Below are 24,992 nucleotides of genomic sequence, written 5' to 3'. Positions count from 1 at the left end.
TGTGACACAGTCTATCTGTAACCTTTATACAAATAGAGGCCTACTGTATGTGCGTCACAGAAGATCAGCACTGGTGGATCAGCACCTATACGTGGTCGTACTTACAGTCTCTATATGGTGTGGTCACATGTTCGCCCTAAGGGATGTAGGCCTATGTATATGTATAATGCGACACGAGTAGTGTACGTTTAAGCTTACTCTATCACGTGACTGTCTATAGTAACTCCCATTTCTTTTCACGTGGCCTCGACCTTCGCAAAAATTTCCATTCACATGTTTCAGACATGCTAGTTCGCTTCGGTGACACTGTTGTGATTTGGGGGAGTGGGGAGTGGGGTCGGACGCGACATATGCATTCACTCACAGACGTGAAGTTTTTAAGCTCATGTCTAATGCATGATGACGAGTCGGAAAACGTAAAAAAAAATTACATTTAAACATTTACATTTAAACCTATTTTCTCTGTAAATCGAGTTAGCGTATCGTTTAATACTGTAGATGTATATAAACCGACACTTTTCATGTATTTTCCATAACTTTGTGTATAATGGTAGGCGCTTCTTAACTTAAATACAATGAGTCGGCCTACAAAATGTTACGTCATCTGCTAGGCCTAGATAATCATAGGTATCGTTTCACCGTATTGAGCCTCACTTCTAGTCTCCACGTATTCGGCATTTACCAGCCACCAGCCAATCAAAGTGCACGAACTTCCCACGTGACGGAAACGAGGTTATAAGTTTCACTCAGAGCGGCAATTGTCTTTCACTTGATGTGTTCTCGGAAGACAGATGCTGAGTCGACTAATCGTGTAATTTTTCGGCGTTATCTTCACAAATTTCTCACAACACAACTGTCCGCGATGACGACAAATGGCTATTGCAACAACGGCTCAGGTGTGATCAATTTCTCTCCTGGCCCGGCAAAACTTCCTAAAGATGTAAGTGTTTGCAGAAAACAGAAGTTTTATAATCATTTACATCATGTAGCTGCATCGTCGAAATCATGTAGCCGAATTATGTTACGCATTGCGTACCCATATATGTTTCGAACTGGGTGTCTACGTGCCTGCAAACATCATCGTTATTGACATTATAGGTAAACAAAGAAGTTAGCGTGTCACGTTTGCATTTTAATTATTTATTTACTTTTTATTCAAGATCCATTATCTATACAGTAGGCCTAAATATTTATGCGTTGCATCGGTACCTGTTATAAGTTTTGTATTTTTTTTTTGAACAGATGTACTGGCTGATACATGTTTTTTTTTTGACAACCTGCAGTAATATATTTTAGTGAGTGAGTGAGTTCTTGGGGTTTATCATCTTTTGCTGAAGATGTATTAAACTATAGGCCTACCTGTTGCCATGACAACGGTTTCACCTTCTAGTTACGTATCATACCCTGTGTGAACAGCAGCTTGAAGTAAACGAACAGTTATTGTGAGATGGCTGTCATGTTAGGTTTGGCAAAATTTTGTTTGACCAAGGCTGGCCCTAAACAGACGTCAGAGCGCACCCCATTTGAAAACCTGATGCAGTCGCCATGGCAGTGGTTCACGACGTTTGAGATAAAGAATTATCTACGAAAACATCTCAAGACCCTTAAGTTTGCTGACACCTATGTTCCTTGTCTACTCATCTGTGGATTTCTTGCAAGCACACCCGTGATCTGCTGTGTCCTAAGCCACATGCATGGGTCTGAGATACCTTGGTGATGCTCAAAGCGAATGGCTGTACTGACAGCCAAGATATATTGGACAAAAACAGGTAACTGAACCAGGTTTTTAGATGGAGTGTGCTCTGACGTTGGTTTGGGACCATCCTTGGCCGACACAAAATTTTGCCAAACCTAACAATAGAGCAATCTCAGATTAGCTAACAGTGCATATTTTTTACTGAATAAGGTCTTAAAATTTATAATTTCTTGATATTCTTGTTGTAGAGGGGGTAGATTAAGCCGCAGACTGGACCGGGGAGGGATTTAGTATATGAGTACATAATGTATTTATGTTTAACAAGCTGTGATTGTATGGCTAACATCTTTTGATATATTGTACGTTACAGGTGTTGTTACAGGCCCAGAATGAGCTGCTGCACTTTGAAGAGACAGGGATTAGTGTCATGGGTAAGGAAAGATAAGAGTAAGGACTTACAGTGGGGGACTTGTGGACAGGCTACACACTAAAAGGTTCTAGTAGCAACTAGTAGAACACAGCATTTTCTTCTGCTATGCTTGTGTACTACTTAGATGGTTTATGAGCACATATATGCTGATTATTGCGACGTAATAAAGGAACGAGCAAAGGAGAAGAAAGCTTTGGACCCCTTTGTTACAGTGGGAATGAGTTTTATGGGTCCCCCATTAAAGGGCTGCAGAATAGATTCTGATTGGCTGGTGTGTGAGGTAGGCCAGTCCAGCTTATGACCAACCTAAGCTGAATTTTAGGTAGGTACGTTTATTCAAGCGTGTCCACGGTCAGCCAATGAGCATCCATTCTCTATCCTTTTTAGTTAACAATAAACCAACACCCGGATTAAGCTGACATCCCCACATGGTTGAGTACTTTGGTAAACTTTAGTGCAGATCTTGTCTGGAAAGGAATTGATTCAAGCCTGAAGTTAATTCACTGGCCAATTCCCATAGACTAGACATAATGTACGTGTAAAAAGCCACAGCTGTAAACTGCAATGTTATTTGATTGGAGTGTTTTGTTATTGTGCATTATCTCTGCTAATAAATTACTGTTAGAGAAATTGTATTCCTGCACAACTAGTGCTCTGACTAATCAAATGGCATTGTGGTTTTTAGCTATCGTTATGATTGTCATGTCTAAAGGGAACTCTGGGCTTTTTAGTGTTTCAAACATGTGGTTTTTATACTATTTAATCATGTCACAAAAGAGCAGTATAAGAAGGATACTGTGATTTAGTGAGGCAGCACTTCAGAAATAAAGGCAGTAGATAAAGCCCTACTTGTATAGCAAGGCAAAGAGTGGCAGATATGATGTACGCAAACCAAAAACTAAGAGAATCTTTTTTTACACAGTAAAACAAATGGTACGATATGTAGCAAACGTCAACAACAAGTCTCACTTTCATTAAACCCTGTTTCAGCATGAAAAACCAATCAAATGAATATAAAGATAGATAAGTCCATTATGTGTTCCTGTACTTAATGAATCAAGTGCCAGAAATTTGAAAGAGGGTGTCCAGGAGGGTGTCCAAACACCCCATTTTGAGGCTGTCTTGATATAGAAGGATGTCCAGGTTTCATTTTTTCCTGTATGTGTCTCTCCCATGTTGAAAGTGGTGAAAACAGAGTGTCCATATAGCATCAGTTTCCTTTTTTCAGGCAGCTGGCTAACCATATATCTGTTTATACCTATATTAATAATGTGTAGAGTTCACCAGATGTTTTGGTTTGACTTTGTACTCATATTCCTGCATCATCAGAATGGTGGGAAGGTCTTTCAGCAACCTGCGGAGAGTCATGGAGTCCCGGTTTTCCTCCAACCGTGGCTGCTGTCGTATATGTGAAATATTCTTATTAAAGACATAAAACACCAACTAACCAAATAAATAAATAAGTAAATAAATCTGTATTCTTGCATCATTCCTCTGTAGGCGGCTAGTTGTTACACAACTCAGCATTCTGCCTAACTGCACTCTCATCATCTGGTTGTTTTCGTGCTCGCTCAGCCACATCAACTGTGACTGTAAACAGACACATGCACTTATGATCTTGTATTACTGCACTCAGCTACACCAGTGACTCTGTATCCTGACCTATATTAAGGGACAGGGGATTTCCTACTTGCTGGATGTGAAGTGTAAGTAGGTTAAGAGGGTCCAGTGGGGGTGGGTATCTGTCAAGGTCTGTTATACTGGGAGGTTTTCATTAGTACAAGGGATGATGCAATGTAGGTCCAGCTGCATATCTTTACCCCAGTTCAAATGTAAACTTCAATCTTATACAGTGTCAATGATTATTAAAATGTAAAACTAATACCTAACAACATGATCTCAATCTGACGTTTTGCGCAAATTATTGAAATCATTTAGTTTTAGTTTTATTCTTATTTCCACCCTCGACTTTGAAACAAGATTTATTCTCTGTGTAAAACAGCATTTGAAATAGGTGTGGCCGAATGGAAAACAGCTGCATTCTAAAAATGAAAAATCCTAACCCCACTTCTATGTCAGGGTGACTACAAGCATTTGATGACTTATACACTGTAGACAGTCCAGTGTAGTTGGTATCAGTTTCCATAAATATTTTGATTTTGAACCAGTATGAAATGTATCAGTTACCAAAATCATCCCAAGGACAAACCACCAAACCTGTATGAACTCTGATATAATTGACACCTCTCCTGTTTTGAACCTAACTACACCTCCTGAGGCAGGGTGTGAGGAGGGAGAGAAGTTTGGAAATGTAAGGGGGGGGGGGAGGCTGTATAGAAACACATAATTTCATTGGTCAGTGGATATCTGTACCAGAGCAATGAGCACTACTCTCTTTGACTTCGAGGACTCTTCCATGTGAAAAACAAAAACACAAAGTCTGTTATCTTCAGACAGTCAGTCTCCTTGACACGCTTGAACTCTTCACCTAGAGCTGAGCAGTGTGTGTAAATTTCAACTCCGTAAAGCAGAGGTTAAATGCAGAATGCCCACTCATATGCATGTATCATTGTGTCAGAAAAGGGAATCTCAGATATGATCATGATTGCAAAGGTAGAAGTGACAATTTAGAACACTCTGATGTGATTGCTTGTCAAAGTTTTTGGTTTTTAGTAGTAATTCATCTGACACCTGAAAACCTTTTGTGGGTGACCACGAATTCTGTCAGGATCAGCCGTTTCTCGCTTAAAATATGCTATCTGCCATAAAATTGGTTATTTTAAAGTATATGCCAAATGTGTTAAAATCGTGAATTTACTCATATTCTGGCGGCCTAAAATGGCAAGAAGGAGAGTGGAAAATTGCTGACCAGCCATGTTCTCAAGGCTGGGGCTCAGCTGTTTCTCATTTGTTACACATGTGTATATATGCTCATTACTGATACATGTACACAAGTTTGCTCATTACTGACACATGTAGACAAGTTTGCTTGTTACTGATACATGTACACAAGTTTGCTCATTACTGATATATGTACACACATTTGCTCCTTACTGATACATGTATACACGTTTGCTAACTACTGATACATGTATACGCGTTTGCTAATTACTGATACATGTACACAAGTTTGCTCATTACTAATACATGTACACAAGTTTGCTTGTTACTGATACATGTACACAAGTTTGCTTGTTACTGATACATGTACACAAGTTTGCTCATTACTGATACATGTACACACGTTTACTCATTACTGAAACATGTATACACGTTTGCTAATTAGTGATACATGTACACAACTTTTCTCATTACTGATACATGTACACAAGTTTGCTCATTACCGATACATGTACACAACTTTGCTCATTACTGATACATGTACACAACTTTGCTCATTACTAATACATGTACACAAGTTTGCTCATTACTGATACATGTACACACATTATTGATACATGTGCACAAGTTTGCTCATTACTGATACATGTACACACGTTTGCTCATTACTGATTCTTGTACACACGTTTGCTTATTAATGATACATGTACACATGTTTGCTCATTACTAATACATGTACACAAGTTTGCTCGTTACTGATACATGTACACAAGTTTGCTCATTACTGATACATGTACACGCGTTTGCTCATTACTGATACATGTACACAAGTTTGCTCATTACTGATACATGTACACAAGTTTGCTCATTACTGATACATGTACACAAGTTTGCTTGTTACTGACACATGTACACAAGTTTGCTCATTACTGATACATGTACACACGTTTGCTCGTTACTGATACATGTATACACGTTTGTTCATTACTGATACATGTATACACGTTTGCTAACTACTGATACATGTACACAAGTTTGCTCATTACTGATACATGTACACAAGTTTGCTCATTACTGATACATGTACACAAGTTTGCTTGTTACTGATACATGTACACAAGTTTGCTCATTACTGATACATGTACACACGTTTACTCATTACTGAAACATGTATACACGTTTGCTAATTAGTGATACATGTACACAACTTTTCTCATTACTGATACATGTACACAAGTTTGCTCATTACCGATACATGTACACAAGTTTGCTCATTACTGATACATGTACACACGTTTGCTCATTATTAATACATGTACACAAGTTTGCTCATTACTGATACATGTACACACGTTTGCCCATTACTGATACATGTACACACATTATTGATACATGTGCACAAGTTTGCTCATTACTGATACATGTACACACGTTTGCTCATTAGTGATACATGTACACACGTTTGCTTATTAATGATACATGTACACGCATTTGCTTGTTACTGATACATGTACACAAGTTTGCTCATTACTGATACATGTACACAAGTTTGCTCATTACTGATACATGTACACAAGTTTGCTTGTTACTGATACATGTACACAAGTTTGCTCATTACTGATACATGTACACACGTTTACTCATTACTGAAACATGTATACACGTTTGCTAATTAGTGATACATGTACACAACTTTTCTCATTACTGATACATGTACACAAGTTTGCTCATTACCGATACATGTACACAACTTTGCTCATTACTGATACATGTACACAACTTTGCTCATTACTAATACATGTACACAAGTTTGCTCATTACTGATACATGTACACACATTATTGATACATGTGCACAAGTTTGCTCATTACTGATACATGTACACACGTTTGCTCATTACTGATTCTTGTACACACGTTTGCTTATTAATGATACATGTACACAAGTTTGCTCATTACTAATACATGTACACAAGTTTGCTCGTTACTGATACATGTACACAAGTTTGCTCATTACTGATACATGTACACGCGTTTGCTCATTACTGATACATGTACACAAGTTTGCTCATTACTGATACATGTACACAAGTTTGCTCATTACTGATACATGTACACAAGTTTGCTTGTTACTGACACATGTACACAAGTTTGCTCATTACTGATACATGTACACACGTTTGCTCGTTACTGATACATGTATACACGTTTGCTAATTACTGATACATGTACACAAGTTTGCTCATTACTGATACATGTACACAAGTTTGCTCATTACTGATACATGTACACAAGTTTGCTTGTTACTGATACATGTACACAAGTTTGCTCATTACTGATACATGTACACACGTTTACTCATTACTGAAACATGTATACACGTTTGCTAATTAGTGATACATGTACACAACTTTTCTCATTACTGATACATGTACACAAGTTTGCTCATTACCGATACATGTACACATTTTTGCTCATTACTGATACATGTACACACGTTTGCTCATTACTAATACATGTACACAAGTTTGCTCATTACTGATACATGTACACACGTTTGCCCATTACTGATACATGTACACACGTTTGCTTATTAATGATACATGTACACGCATTTGCTTGTTACTGATACATGTACACAAGTTTGCTCATTACTGATACATGTACACAAGTTTGCTCATTACTAATACATGTACACAAGTTTGCTTGTTACTGATACATGTACACAAGTTTGCTCATTACTGATACATGTACACACGTTTACTCATTACTGAAACATGTATACACGTTTGCTAATTAGTGATACATGTACACAACTTTTCTCATTACTGATACATGTACACAAGTTTGCTCATTACCGATACATGTACACACGTTTGCTCATTACTGGTACATGTACACGCATTTGCTCATTACTGATACATGTACACACATTTGCTCATTACTGATACATGTACACACGTTTGCTCATTACTGATACATGTACACACATTTGCTCGTTACTGATAGATGTACACACGTTTGCTCATTACTGATATATGTACACAAGTTTTGTTTACGTATATATATTTTTTTTTTGTCAGAGATGAGTCATCGATCACCAGAATTCCTCAAGATCATCACAAGAGCAGAATCCAGTGTGCGATCATTGTTGTAAGCCTGTTTAATACCCAGAACTGTGCAACAATGTAACATGTCATGCTCAGGTGTCAGTATGAGCTTGGTGTCGTGCCTGGTGTCATGCCTGGTGTCTGTATACTGTAACTACCCTAATTCTTAAATCTTTTCATTGACCTCTGCAACCAATATTTTGAAACATTCTGGGAGAACTAAGGGGTGTAGAAAAATAACTAGGAAAATCTGAAAATTCACTGAGAAATGTGCTTTATTGGCTGAAAAGGTTGAAGATTTACAGTACTACCAATAATAGTTTAACATCACCTAGGAGGTACCTGTATTTCATGTATATCAGTGTGGAATTTAGAACAAAAGTTGGCAGTGTTTATCCCAAACTTTTAAGGTGATGTTGTGACTGCCTAAAAAAATTTTGTAAAATTCAATTCTATTGGGGATTTTTGAGAGCTTCATTAGTTTGGGAGCACCAACAGTTTGGGACTCCAAATGTTCTCTGCAGCTAGAATGGCTCTAAATGTGGACCTTTAAATAGTGTGATTTTGGGATGAAAATACTTCATCATTTTTAAAAATTTCACATTTTTTAAATTTGATCTGTAACCATATTAATTTATTTTGGGGCAGTGTGGTTAAAACTTCAATTATTGGAATCAGTCAGATATTTTGCTGTTACAGAGATGTTCCAGAGAACTATCACATAATCTTCGTCCAGGGAGGAGGCACAGGACAGTTTTCTGCTGCGCCCTTAAACCTGATGAACCTTAAATCCCATCAAAAGGCCGACTATTTTGTGACGGGAACGTGGTCTGCTAAGGCAGCCAAGGAGGCGGAAAAATACGGCACAGTGAATCTTGTCCTCCCCAAGACACAGACCTACTCAGGTGAGTTTTTAATGTGAAATTTTGCTTTTTTAGATGATTTATTTATCCACTTGATTGGTGTTTACTTATACGACGACAGCCAGCATGATGGTAGGAGGAAACCAGGCAGAGCCAAGGGGAAACTCATGACCATTGCTTTGAAAGACTTCGGGGTGTATAGCTACATGTACAGACATTGTGATTATGATGTAACTCATTTGTCCATTAGCGTGTAACTCATTTGTCCATTAGTATGTAACTCAGTTGTCCATTAGCGTGTAACTCAGTTATCCATTAGCGTGTAACTCAGTTGTCCATTAGTATGTAATTCCTTTTGTCCATTAGCGTGTAGTTCAGTTGTCCATGAGAACGTAACTCATTTGCCCATTAGCGTGTAACTCAGTTGTCCATTAGCGTGTAACTCAGTTGTCCATTAGCGTGTAACTCAGTTGTCCATTAGTACATAACTCAGTTGCCCATTAGTATGTAACTCAGTTGTCCATTATTATGTAACTCATTTTGTCCATTAGCGTGTAGTTCAGTTGTCCGTGAGAACGTAACTCATTTGCCCATTTGTATTTAACTCAGTTGCCCATTAGTATGTAACTCAGTTGCCCATTAGCATGTAACTCAGTTGTTTAATAGCGTGCAACTCAGTTGTCCATTAGCGTGTAACTCAGTTGTCCATTAGTACATAACTCAGTTGCCCATTAGTATGTAACTCAAGTTGTCCATTATTATGTAACTCATTTTGTCCATTAGCTTGTAGTTCAGTTGTCCGTGAGAACGTATCTCATTTGCCCATTTGTATTTAACTCAGTTGCCCATTAGTATGTAACTCAGTTGCCCATTAGCGTGTAACTCAGTTGTTTAATAGCGTGCAACTCAGTTGTCCATTAGCATGTAACCTATTATGTTTTATAGTAAGGCAACACCAATTTGGTTTTTGTGTTTTACGGCAGAGTCGACGCTAAAAACATCCAAAACAGGAATAGAAATAAAAACGAAAATCCATCTTTTCAGTCTACCTGATTTTAGTGTGTTTTTCCCTTTTTCGTGAGGCTTTCCGAAAAAATATTACAGGTAAATATGTTTTTAATGGGAGCAATTTCTGGGACAGTCCTCACCTCCCACAGGTTAGAAGATTTTGAAGTTTTTTTTTATTTTTATTGCTCTTCTCTGACATTGAAGTTTCACTCTTTCCATTAACATTAATACTTAAAATTCTTTTATGGAACTAGCAGATTATTCCTTACAAAAACATTAATCATAAAACTGAGACACCTCTCCCGTATCCCTACCCATGCATCTTACATGTCTCCCACACTGACATCAGGTAATCAGACTTGTCATCAGTATGAACTCTTGACCTCTGACCTCATGTAGTAGATCTCGGCAGATAGTGATACCTAACACCACTCTCCATGTCTTCATGTAAAGCTTACACTGTTTATGTGCGGGTGTTGACAATGTGCAGATGTCAATGTGTTTATGTACATGTAGTATAAGATATAAACACTCTGGGTGTCCAAAGTAAATAAACAGATCTACAAGTAAATCTTCAAAAAAAAAAAAATAAATAAATAAAATTAAGTACGTGAGAAGGTCTTTCAGCAACCTGCTCATGGTCATGGGTTTCCCATGGGCTGTCATTGTATAAGTGAAATATTCTTGAATATCCTGCTGGAGTTGTCTGAGGCAGAGCACATGGGAAACCAATGACCATCCGCAGGTTGCTGACAGACCTTCCCACGTACGGCAGGTGAAAATCAAATAAATAAATGAATAAAAATCTCAAAATTGCAATTGACCCAATGGAAGTTGGATCATGTCCAGACCAACCTGCTAATGTATATATTCATCTAATCATTATGCTTGGAGAATAGTTTCTCCAAAACATTTCTTCTTACTGTTCACACCAACGATAGTTAAATGGTTTCAAGGAAGGTATAATTTTTATATCAACATTCTATTTTTCCTCAGGATTGTGTGACGAGTCGGAATGGAAGCTGGACCCAGAGGCCTCTTATGTCTATTACTGCGCTAATGAAACAGTGCATGGTGAGCCATTTGTCTCTCTTTGGTGATGGTTTACTGTGCTAATGAGTCAGTTGTCTCTGTTTGGTGATGGTTTACTGTGATAATGAAACTGTACATGGTGTGTCAATTGTCTCTCTTTGGTGATGGTTTACTGTGATAATGAAACTGTACATAGTGAGTCATTTGTCTCTCTTTGGTGATGGTTTACTGTGCTAATGAAACAGTGCATGGTGAGTCAATTGTCTCTGTTTGGTGATGGTTTACTGTGCTAATGAAGCAGTACATGGTGAGTCAATTGTCTCTGTTTGGTGATGGTTTACTGTGCTAATGAAGCAGTACATGGTGAGTCAATTGTCTCTGTTTGGTGATGGTTTACTGTGCTAATGAAACCCTACATGGTGAGTCAATTGTCTCTCTTCGGTGATGCTTAACGGTGCTAATGAAACCCTAATTGGTGAGTCAATTGTCTCTTCTCGGTGATGGTTTACTGTGATAATGAAACAGTACATGGTGAGTCAATTGTCTCTCTTTGGTGATGGTTTACTGTGCTAATGAAGCAGTACATGGTGAGTCAATTGTCTCTGTTTGGTGATGGTTTACTGTGCTAATGAAACAGTACATGGTGAGTCAATTGTCTCTGTTTGGTGATGGTTTACTGTGCTAATGAAACAGTGCATGGTGAGTCAATTGTCTCTCTTTGGTGATGGTTTACTGTGATAATGAAACTACATAGTGAGTCATTTGTCTCTCTTTGGTGATGGTTTACTGTGCTAATGAAACAGTACATGGTGTTTCAATTGTCTCTCTTTGGTGATGGTTTACTGTGCCAATCAAACAGGGCATGGTCATCCAGCTGCGCCACCCCCCACCTCCATTACCACCCCCCACCCCAACTCCCCTTCTTTCCTTTTGCCTTTTGGTGCTGGTTTTCTGAGCTAATGAAACAGCGTTTTTGTTTTCACCAGGAGTTGAGTTTCCATTTGTCCCGGACACCAAAGGAATTCCAATAGTGTGTGACATGTCTTCAAATATGCTGTCCCGTCCAGTTGACGTGTCCAAGGTAAATTACCCTACAACCATATGCTGTGGTTGGGCAGGCACAACCTACCTGGTTCAGCGTGTTGTTACAGTGAAAAAGCACTAATGGTTTCCACCCACCATAATGCTGGCCGCCATCATATAAGTGAAATATTCTTGAGTACGGCATAAAACACCAATCAAATAAATAGAAAGTACTAATAATATATCAGAAAGAGGGCAGGCCTGCTTTTAGGTGAAAGTGATGTGAAATTATTAAAATTGTCCTAAATATTCAAGTTGAATTGGAAGTATCTCATACATTCATGTAAATACACAAGCAGTTTACCTGTAACTGGACAATATCACATTTGTATTTGTTGTTTAGTTTGGAGTCATCATTGCTGGTGCACAGAAGAACATTGGTTGTGCTGGAGCAACAGTTGTGATTGTCAGGGATGACCTGATAGGACATGCCATGAAAACCTGCCCGTCCATCCTGGATTATAAAGTACAGACTGGAAACAAATCATTGTATAACACTCCACCTACATACAGGTATGGAAAGAGTTATCTGCCTTTGTAGAGTTCTGTCCCTTGAATCTTGTAATTTTTATGATAGCCTCTGTTGATCTCAGTTAATTAAGTTTTTTCAAGATTTTAAATATTTCACATGTGGAGAACTTTGATGTATGCAAGCTGTGGCTTCTTTATGATAGTTAACTCTCTCTCATTTAAAGAAAATACCAATTGTCAGATTGTGGAAGTACCCCAAAATGTGTGAAAAACAGGAAATTTTTTCCCCCCAGTATATACATCATGAGCTTAGTTTTTGACTGGATTGCCAAGCATGGAGGTGTAAAGGCCATGTACGAGCACTCCCTGAAGAAATCGCGCGCTCTTTATGAAGTCATTGACAAGTCCAACGGATTTTACTGGTAAGGGCATGTGACTTGAAACTTACCTCATGTATATCATATTGTTTTTTATTTTATTACATTATGAATTGACCTTATCAGTCTGTCACAGAGCTGCTTCGGTAACGGTTATGAAAGTTGTACACATTTTCTCTACCACTAGGGCAAAGGCTGTTGAAAAGAGCAAAATGCCTTTTCATATCCGAGTACTTGCAGAACTGTTTCACTGGAGAATTTAAAATCTAGCTCATATTATTTTATTATTTTATTGAATATGTTTATTGCATGTATGTTCACAAGCCCAGTTACACATTCAGTATAATATAGTAACTCTGGCCAGGTGCACATACCTCACTGATATACAACAGTGTACAGTTATTCATAATGAGCATACATATATGTATACCAGCATGATCCATTGTCTTCTGCTGGCTTCCTCTCTGCCTGTAAGTGGGAAGGTCTGTCAGCAACTTGCAGATGGTCGTGAGTTTCCCCCGGGGTCTGTTCGGTTTCCTCCCACCATAATGCTGGCCACCGTCGTATAGGTGAAATATTCGTGAGTGCGGCGTAAAACACAAATCAAATAAATATACATGTAAATAAATAAATTCATTGCCTTCGTAAGTTCAAAGTCTTTGATCATGTTTATATATGTATTTCAGTTATGTCATCATGTATATCACATGTATGAACAATTGTAGAATCTTGCTTTTCAGATCATATTTGTTGACAATCATATGTGTCTCCATTATTAACACCAAGCTTGATAGCATGGTGTGTTATACACTGTATCATGGCAAATCTTGATGTTTCTGGAACTCTTATTTTTATGGTTTTTCAAAGTTATTTTTGGGTTCGCAGGAATTTTCAATTCTTATTGAGCAATGCAATTTGAAGAAAAGTATGGTTACAGATAATTTCTGTATTTATTTGATTGGTGTTTTACGCCGTACTCAAGAATATTTCACTTATACAACGGCAACCAGCGATATGGTGGGAGGAAATCAGGCAGGGTCTGGTGAAAACCCATGAATTTCTTATTTTAAGCCTCACTGCCTAGCAATATTGTTGAAGGAAAAAGTTTTGACTCTTTCATTCCTGCAATACAGTTCTCCAGTCGACCCACAGTATCGCAGCCGCATGAATATCCCGTTCCGGATTGGTGGAATTGGAGGAGATGAGGCTCTAGAGGATAAGTTCATAGAGGAGGCCAAGAAGCTAAAGATGATCTCATTGAAAGGGCACAGGTGAGATATATTACATGTATTATACCTGTATTTATGTACAGAGCTTCCGCCATTTGCAGCGATCTGAAAGGCCAGAGTTTTCAAGGGGTAGGCAAGCACTGGATCTTTGCCTGTTGCCTCTGACAGATGAATAGCTGAAATAGCTGAAATACAAGTTCTTCAGGACGTGTAACAGCCCCTAGAAAAATGTTTATTGTAAAGAAAGGGGCAAAAAAAGGGTTTATCACTGCTGTCTATGACAGCTTTTGTCTCTGGAAATGGCAGTAAACATGTCTAGTTAGCTGAAATAACAAGTTCTTCAGGACGTGTAACAGCCCTAGAAAAATGTTTATTGTAAAGAAAGGGGCAAAAAAGGGGTTTATCACTGCTGTCTATCACAGCTTTTGTCTCTGGAAATGGCGGTAAAACATGTCTAGTTAGCTGAAATACAAGTTCTTCAGGACGTGTAACAGCCCCTAGAAAAATGTTTATTGTAAAGAAAGGGGCAAAAAAGGGGTTTATCACTGCTGTATATGACAGCTTTTATCTCTGGAAATGGCGGTAAAACATGTCTAGTTAGTTGAAATACAAGTTCTTCAGGACGTGTAACAGCCCTAGAAAAATGTTTATTGTAAAGAAAGGGGCAAAAAAAGGGTTTATCACTGCTGTCTATGACAGCTTTTATCTCTGGAAATGGCGGTAAAACATGTCTAGTTAGCTGAAATACAAGTTCTTCAGGACGTGTAACAGCCCCTAGAAAAATGTTTATTGTAAAGAAAGGGGCAAAAAAGGGGTTTATCACTGCTGTATATGACAGCTTTTGTCTCTGGAAATGGCGGTAAAACATGTCTAGTTAGCTGAAATACAAGTTCTTCAGGACGTGTAACAGCCCCTAGAAAAATGTTTATTGTAAAGAAAGGGGCAAAAAAGGGGTTTATCACTGCTGTCTATCACAGCTTTTATCTCTGGAAATGGCGGTAAAACATGTCTAGTTAGCTGAAATACAAGTTCTTCAGGACGTGTAACAGCCCCTAGAAAAATGTTTATTGTAAAGAAAGGGGCAAAAAAGGGGTTTATCACTGCTGTATATGACAGCTTTTATCTCTGGAAATGGCGGTAAAACATGTCTAGTTAGCTGAAATACAAGTTCTTCAGGACGTGTAACAGCCCCTAGAAAAATGTTTATTGTAAAGAAAGGGGCAAAAAAGGGGTTTATCACTGCTGTATATGACAGCTTTTGTCTCTGGAAATGGCGGTAAAACATGTCTAGTTAGCTGAAATACAAGTTCTTCAGGACGTGTAACAGCCCCTAGACCTTAGTCTGTTGAGTTGAGGCATTAGTTTAGCTGATCTTGTTCCCACTAATTTCTTGTATGTGACATTTTTGCCTTCCACACACATGCTTAAAATGTAATAGATATGTATGGTATCTCTCTAAAAAGAGTCCCATATAGTGTCCCATACTTACTTTGGTGACCAGGGGTCCTGTATTTATTTATTGATCTTTAAGGCTGTACTCGATAATTTTTTTAACTATCGAACTGCATTGTCACACTAACCACTTGGCCACAGTGGACCACCGTTTTCCTCTGTGGCCAAGTGGCTAGTGTGACAACGCAGCACAATGACTCAGGAGCCTCTCACTAATGCGGTTGCTGTGAGTTCAAGTCCAGATTAGACTAGTTTCCTCTCTGGTCATATGTGGGAAGGTCTGTCAGCAACCTGCAGATGGATATGGGTTCCCCCGGGCTCTACCTGGTTTCCTCCCATCATAATTCTGCTTACCCGTCTCATAATTTGAATATTCTTGGTTAAGCTAGGCTTAAAACACCATTCAGATAAATAAATAAATAAATAAATAAATAAATACAAGCACAATTTCAGATTGGAAACTCTCTACATGTACAAGACAAATGTATCATAAATGTGTTTTCAACTGTCTTGGAGCCATGAAGTGCTTATTGACCAGATGACCAGATAATCTACCTGTATATTAAAGGAAGTCATTTTACTCTTTTCATCAGAACGGTAGGAGGTATTCGGGTGTCGCTCTACAACGCTGTGACATATGACGAGACTCTGACATTGGTAGAGTTCATGAAGGAGTTCCAAAGCAGCCATCAGTAACCATGGTTACGAAGGAGATCAATACTAACTGATATCAGCCATGCTTACAAAGGGAGACAACCAGTGACTATCAATAACCATGACAATCATCAATGAACATCAGTGTACACCCGACATCCGATGCTGCCATCAGTAACAAAGGCAGTGTTCGTCAGCAACTGTGGCTACTCATGCCATCCAGCAGAAACGGATGTTCCACGGATATATATACATCATCATATTAGTGCATTCGTCATTTGCTTCTAAATGAGAAGAAAAATTGTCAACGCGATCTATATACCGAAACTTTAAATTTCTTTCCTTCTTTGTCTTTGTGTACATCTTTCCTGGGTATAAACTGTGTCAAAAGTCTGTGTGATTTAGAAGAAAAGTTGGGATAAATAGTATAGAGAATACTCTGTGAAGGTGGGGGCCACATTATCTAGTCATCCTAAAAAAAAAAGGCCACGCAAAAAAAAAAAATGTTTTAAGTTTCTTAATATTCAAGGTTTGTTTCGCAGATACCAGAAAACCTTAATTTAACAACTTCAAACAGACTGCAAACTTTTACAACCTTTCCGTGCTTTATGTAGTGGGCTTGTCACTTGAGTAGGTTGGGGGAGCTCTTTGCATATACTCCCAAAACTCCATGTTGATCCCAGTATGGGACATACTGGAGCCAGATCATTAGGATTACTGGTTACTGGTACCTTGATCACACGACTCTGGTCAGTACTTATGTTGACCTGTGTCGTGGCAAGGGGTGTATCTGACCGCTAGATATATAGTTACACTGCAGTCCGCATTTAAAACTTACATGCCATAATTAACTGGTCAAATCACTCTGTATCCTTCTTGACCACTCAGTGCTGGTAGAGAAAAGATAAGCTGACCAACGGAAACCTATGGAAGTGGGCATACGTACTCTGATACACACTACTACCTACAGGAAGTGGGCATACATACTCTGATACACACTACTCCCTACAGGAAGTGGGCGTACATACTCTGATACACACCACTACCTAGAGGAAGTGGGCGTACATACTCTGGTACACACCACTACCTACAGGAAGTGGGCGTGCATACTCTGGTACACACCACTACCTACAGGAAGTGGGCATACGTACTCTGATACACACTACTACCTACAGGAAGTGGGCGTACATACTCTGATACACACCCAGTACCTACAGGAAGTGGGCGTACATACTCTGATACACACAACTACCTACAGGAAGTGGGCGTACATACTCTGATACACACAACTACCTACAGGAAGTGGGCGTACATACTCTGATACACACCCAGTACCTACAGGAAGTGGGCGTACATACTCTGATACACACAACTACCTACAGGAAGTGGGCGTACATACTCTGATACACACCCAGTACCTACAAGAAGTGGGCGTACATACTCTGGTACACACCACTACCTACAGGAAGTGGGCGTACATACTCTGATACACACAACTACCTACAGGAAGTGGGCGTACATACTCTGGTACACACTACTACCTACAGGAAGTGGGCGTACATACTCTGATACACACTACTACCTACAGGAAGTGGGCGTACATACTCTGATACACACAACTACCTACAGGAAGTGGGCGTACATACTCTGATACACACCCAGTACCTACAGGAAGTGGGCGTACATACTCTGATACACACAACTACTTACAGGAAGTGGGCGTACATACTCTGATACACACCCAGTACCTACAGGAAGTGGGCGAACATACTCTGGTACACACCACTACCTACAGGAAGTGGGCGTACATACTCTGATACACACAACTACCTACAGGAAGTGGGCGTACATACTCTGATACACACCACTACCTACAGGAAGTGGGCGTACATACTCTGATACACACAACTACCTACAGGAAGTGGGCGTACATACTCTGATACACACCACTACCTACAGGAAGTGGGCGTACATACTCTGGTACACACCACTACCTACAGGAAGTGGGCGTACCTACTCTGGTACACACCACTACCTACAGGAAGTGGGCGTACATACTCTGATACACACCACTACCTACAGGAAGTGGGCGTACATACTCTGATACACACCACTACCTACAGGAAGCGGGCGCACATACTCTGGTACACACCACTACCTACAGGAAGTGGGCGTACATACTCTGCTACACACTACTACCTACAGGAAGTGAGCGTACATACTCTGATACACACTACTACCTACAGGAAGTGGGCGTACATACTCTGATACACACCACTACCTAGAGGAAGTGGGCGTACATACTCTGATACACACCACTACCTACAGGAAGTGGGCGTGCACACTCTGGTACACACCACTACCTACAGGAAGTGAGCGTACATACTCTGATACACACAACTACCTACAGGAAGTGGGCGTACATACTCTGATACACACCACTACCTACAGGAAGTGGGCGTACATACTCTGATACACACCACTACCTACAGGAAGTGGGCGTACATACTCTGATACACACCACTACCTACAGGAAGTGGGCATACGTACTGTGATACACACCACTACCTACAGGAAGTGGGCGTACATACCCTGATACACACCACTACCTACAGGAAGTGGGCGTACATACTCTGATACACACCACTACCTACAGGAAGTGGGCATACGTACTGTGATACACACCACTACCTACAGGAAGTGGGCGTACATACTCTGATACACACCACTACCTACAGGAAGTGGGCATACGTACTGTGATACACACCACTACCTACAGGAAGTGGGCGTACATACCCTGATACACATCATTGCCTACAGGAAGTGGGCGTACGTACTCTGATACCCACCACTACCTACAGGAAGTGAGCGTACATACTCTGATACACACCACTACCTACAGGAAGTGGGCGTATGTACTCTGATACACACTACTACCTACAGGAAGTGGGCGTACATACTCTGATACACACCACTACCTAGAGGAAGTGGGCGTACATACTCTGATACACACCACTACCTACAGGAAGTGGGCGTGCACACTCTGGTACACACCACTACCTACAGGAAGTGAGCGTACATACTCTGATACACACAACTACCTACAGGAAGTGGGCGTACATACTCTGATACACACCACTACCTACAGGAAGTGGGCGTACATACTCTGATACACACCACTACCTACAGGAAGTGGGCGTACATACTCTGATACACACCACTACCTACAGGAAGTGGGCATACGTACTGTGATACACACCACTACCTACAGGAAGTGGGCGTACATACCCTGATACACACCACTACCTACAGGAAGTGGGCGTACATACTCTGATACACACCACTACCTACAGGAAGTGGGCATACGTACTGTGATACACACCACTACCTACAGGAAGTGGGCGTACATACTCTGATACACACCACTACCTACAGGAAGTGGGCATACGTACTGTGATACACACCACTACCTACAGGAAGTGGGCGTACATACCCTGATACACATCATTGCCTACAGGAAGTGGGCGTACGTACTCTGATACCCACCACTACCTACAGGAAGTGGGCATACGTACTGTGATACACACCACTACCTACAGGAAGTGGGCGTACATACTGTGATACACACCACTACCTACAGGAAGTGGGCGTACATACCCTGATACACATCATTGCCTACAGGAAGTGGGCGTACGTACTCTGATACCCACCACTACCTACAGGAAGTGAGCGTACATACTCTGATACACACCACTACCTACAGGAAGTGGGCGTATGTACTCTGATACACACTACTACCTACAGGAAGTGGGCGTACATACTCTGATACACACCACTACCTAGAGGAAGTGGGCGTACATACTCTGATACACACCACTACCTACAGGAAGTGGGCGTGCACACTCTGGTACACACCACTACCTACAGGAAGTGAGCGTACATACTCTGATACACACAACTACCTACAGGAAGTGGGCGTACATACTCTGATACACACCACTACCTACAGGAAGTGGGCGTACATACTCTGATACACACCACTACCTACAGGAAGTGGGCGTACATACTCTGATACACACCACTACCTACAGGAAGTGGGCGTACATACCCTGATACACACCACTACCTACAGGAAGTGGGCGTACATACTCTGATACACACCACTACCTACAGGAAGTGGGCATACGTACTGTGATACACACCACTACCTACAGGAAGTGGGCGTACATACTCTGATACACACCACTACCTACAGGAAGTGGGCATACGTACTGTGATACACACCACTACCTACAGGAAGTGGGCGTACATACCCTGATACACATCATTGCCTACAGGAAGTGGGCGTACGTACTCTGATACCCACCACTACCTACAGGAAGTGAGCGTACATACTCTGATACACACCACTACCTACAGGAAGTGGGCGTATGTACTCTGATACACACTACTATTTACAGGAAGTGGGCGTACATACTCTGATACACACCACTACCTACAGGAAGCGGGCGTGCATACTCTGGTACATACCACTACCTACAGGAAGCGGGCGTGCATACTCTGGTACACATCACTACCTACAGGAAGTGGCGTGCATACTCTGGTACACACTACTACCTACAGGAAGTGGGCGTACATACTCTGGTACACACCACTACGTACAGGAAGTGGGCGTGCATACTCTGATACACACTACTACCCACAGGAAGTAGACGGACATACTCTGATACACACTACTTCCTACAGGAAGTGGGCGTACATACTCTGGTACATACCACTACCTACAGGAAGTGGGCGTACATACTCTGGTACACACTACTACCTACAGGCAGTGGGCGTACATACTCTGATATACACCACTACCTACAGGAAGTGGGCGTACATACTCTGATATACACTACTACCTACAGGAAGCGGGCGTGCATACTCTGATATACACTACTACCTAGAGGAAGTGGGTGTACGTACTCTGATATACACCACTACCTACAGGAAGTGGGAGTACATACTCTGATACACACCACTACCTACAGGAAGTGGGCGTACGTACTCTGATACACACCACTACCTACAGGAAGTGGGTGTACGTACTCTGATACACACTACTACCTAGAGGAAGTGGGTGTACGTACTCTGATACACACTACTACCTAGAGGAAGTGGGTGTACGTACTCTGATACACACTACTACCTACAGGAAGTGGGCGTACATACTCTGATACACACTACTACCCACAGGAAGTAGACGGACATACTCTGATACACACTACTACCTACAGGAAGTGGGCGTACATACTCTGGTACATACCACTACCTACAGGAAGTGGGCGTACATACTCTGGTACACACTACTACCTACAGGCAGTGGGCGTACATACTCTGATATACACCACTACCTACAGGAAGTGGGCGTACATACTCTGATATACACTACTACCTACAGGAAGCGGGCGTGCATACTCTGATATACACTACTACCTAGAGGAAGTGGGTGTACATACTCTGATATACACCACTACCTACAGGAAGTGGGAGTACATACTCTGATACACACCACTACCTACAGGAAGTGGGCGTACGTACTCTGATACACACCACTACCTACAGGAAGTGGGTGTACGTACTCTGATACACACTACTACCTAGAGGAAGTGGGTGTACGTACTCTGATACACACTACTACCTACAGGAAGTGGGCGTGCATACTCTGATATACACTACTACCTAGAGGAAGTGGGCGTACATACTCTGATACACACTACTACCTACAGGAAGTGGGTGTACATACTCTGATATACACTACTACCTACAGGAAGTAGGCGTACATACTCTGATACACACCACTACCTACAGGAAGTAGTCGTACATACTCTAATATACACAACTACCTACAGGAAGTGGGCGTACATACTCTGATACACATTACTACCTACAGGAAGTGGGCGTACATACTCTGATATACACTAGTAGCTACATGAATACAGATACTCAGTCGCAGTTCAAATCACACCGAAATTAATATAATTTCTACATGATGTTTTTGGGAATTTACATGATTTACTTTTCGTGTTCAGGAGTTCGCTGAAGCAAATATTTTAGCAAGAAGGTCCAGTTCATACAGTTATTGTTTAATCTGTACATAGGTCTGTGTGTATACATATGCTGTTATTTTACTGAAGCAAGTGTCCATGTCTGTCCATAGAAATTTGGCTACGTCGGTATTTGTAAGCGATAATATTGTCAATGACGATGTGGCGTTAAGCCATAATTCATTCATTCTATATGGAGGAGATTGCATGGTTTACTCTGTGGATAAAATCAAACATCTGGCAGAATTTGTTATCTTGTGCAAGTATTTTATTTGTTTCTGGTAAATGAAAAATGTACCCCTCCCCCCCCAAAAAAAAATTTGTTTAAATATGTTATTAGTTTTGTTGAGTTCCGATTGTTACCAATTTTGTAGACCTGTGCGGGAGCCATTATTTTTCTTGTCAGTCACTTGGTTGTTCGGCCCTGGGACCGATTCCACAAAGTCATTTCTGATTTAAGTCGAAATTTTGAAATATGCATGTAGAGTTTATTTTGGGGCTGTATAAATTAAAGTTTTGACCACCTGATAAATGTGATCGGAGGACAAATGTGGATAAATTTCATTTTCTAGTACTGAAAACTTAGCGCTGTGAGGAGATTTTAAATTAAATCAGGAAAGGCTTTGTGGAATCTGCATCTGTTACCTAGACAACATTATTTACGAAAAATTTGATTCACGAATCTTAGTGAAAGTAGTGCCAGATAACTGACTGAAAACTTGTCAAACAAATTGGACTATTAAGCATATGGTCATAACATGTATCAGTTAAAATTAGAAGGTAATACTTCAGGTTACCAACATGTTCCCTGAAACACGTCATGTTATTGTATTGTAAAGATGACACAACAACGCAAACTTTTGGAGTATTACTTTAACGTCCCCATGTTACTCACCTTGAAAAAGAGGCGCTACTTCTACGTTTGACCTAAGTGAGTGAAGTTACCATAACGTGGTAATCAAGTATATCGCTTAATAATGACAAGATGTGTAAGTCATAATAATGTGTTGTGATCGGTTTAGTGGACGTCCATATCTTATGTTTAAAAGTTTGGCTATGTTTTATATAGCCTCAAGAAACGTAAATTTGATGTTCTTCCGTTTTGTGGTTCTTGATTTTTTGTGTAAATGCACCACGCATTTTTTCGTTCAGAATGTATGTTCTTACTGCATTCTCAAAATGTATTCTGTTAAATTTAACCGGAAGCCGGTTGTCTGATTGATACTAGAATGGATTCTCCTGTAGCAGCACATTTGATCGGCCATTGCATACAGCAGATTATTCTATTAAACATAGCATACACACATTGTGCGAATCAACATGAAGATTTTACTAGATCAGTAGGACATTGCGTTGGATACGACACAGTATTATGTTATAATCGCAGAATACGTGGTGTCCTTGATGGGAATACGTATCGGGAGCGCTTGACGGCTGCAGTGACGGTAATGGAAAGATGTTCTTGATGGGAATACATATCGGGAGCGCTTGAAGGATGCAGTGACGGTAATGGAAAGATGTTCGGAGCGGTAATGGACATGATGTCCTTTAATGGGAATATGTATTGGGGGCGCTTGAAGGATGCAGTGATGCGGTAATGGAAGGATGCTGGGAGCGGTAAAGCTCGATGTGCCGGTAATTGAAATGCATATAGGTAGAGCCAAAGGAAGCCAGGTAGACTACGTAATGTATATACCTGTATATGACAGTGACTGTTGGGGAATATATATGGGGAGAGCTGAAAGACGAGGGGTGAATGAAAGCTATTATGCAGGAAATATTGCTGGGCTTGGGACTGCAGCCTTGAGGTTCAGTGACCTGCTGGATGCATTTTACATGGATTGTATAGCAAATATGAGATATGCAAATACATTTTTATGAATTATAGACTCATACTTCAATAGTCAAAACGTCTCACTGAAGAACTAGACGCTCACATAAACATAGCCTCTACCATATAATGGCGAATCCCTACCTGGGATTTCTGTACGCTCTATATAATGATTCCTCAAAGAGGCCTAATTGATAGAATTTTATTGTTTCCGTGTTAACTAAAGCGAGTCATTAACATAAAAGGCAACGAAGTTTTCAGCTGCATGACCCCAGGTGTCCCCTTTGTCGTTGGTTTCACCCGGGTCTGTTTTCCACAAACTAAAATGCTGGCCGGCATGGTATAAGTGAAATATTCCTGAGAACGGCGTAAAAACCCTAATATAATACGTAGCCAGAAGTTCATGTATGCGGGAATAGCATGTATTTGCCCTGAAGAAACAGTCCGCCAAGGCTATCAATAAGCATGTAGCAAAACCACAGACTCCGTATTGTTCAGTTAATATGTACTTTTTTATTTAAACACAAAGCAATAAGTTACACGTGAATGCCTTGGAGACACCCGGAAAACGTATACAATTCATGAACAAATATTTATAAGCGAACAATTTCTAACAAGTACATGCATTGCATTCAAAGTCACCAATATTTAATGTTGAACGATGCCGACATTGTAATAGTTCTATATTTGTTCACATGACACTTACCATAAAATGTTTAACAAATAAATGGTAAATCAAAACTGCATTGGGTAGATGCGTTGTAAAGTCGTAAAATACATTTAGCACTTAAAATTGAGGTGCTATCCCTTGAAACAAGATTGTGTGA

At 40.3% G+C, this 24,992-nt stretch overlaps 1 protein-coding gene across 1 annotated transcript; it reads left to right on the top strand.

The window, feature by feature from the left end:
• The first annotated feature begins 768 nt into the window (after nt 1–768).
• On the top strand, nt 769–16,684 carry LOC135462843 (phosphoserine aminotransferase-like). Its single transcript, XM_064740125.1, has 10 exons — nt 769–940; nt 2,067–2,127; nt 8,050–8,119; nt 8,776–8,981; nt 10,944–11,021; nt 11,966–12,060; nt 12,406–12,575; nt 12,827–12,955; nt 14,044–14,181; nt 16,185–16,684. Exons 1-10 carry the CDS (start codon nt 773–775, stop codon nt 16,285–16,287), a joined length of 1,218 nt encoding a protein of 405 aa, XP_064596195.1. The 5' UTR covers nt 769–772; the 3' UTR covers nt 16,288–16,684.
• The last annotated feature ends 8,308 nt before the right edge of the window (nt 16,685–24,992 follow it).

Source organism: Liolophura sinensis, chromosome 2, assembly GCF_032854445.1.
Source record: "Liolophura sinensis isolate JHLJ2023 chromosome 2, CUHK_Ljap_v2, whole genome shotgun sequence".
Taxonomy (NCBI): domain Eukaryota; kingdom Metazoa; phylum Mollusca; class Polyplacophora; order Chitonida; family Chitonidae; genus Liolophura; species Liolophura sinensis.
The sequence above is the reverse complement of the archived record's forward strand: the minus strand, read 5'-3'. Positions and strand labels throughout refer to the sequence as shown.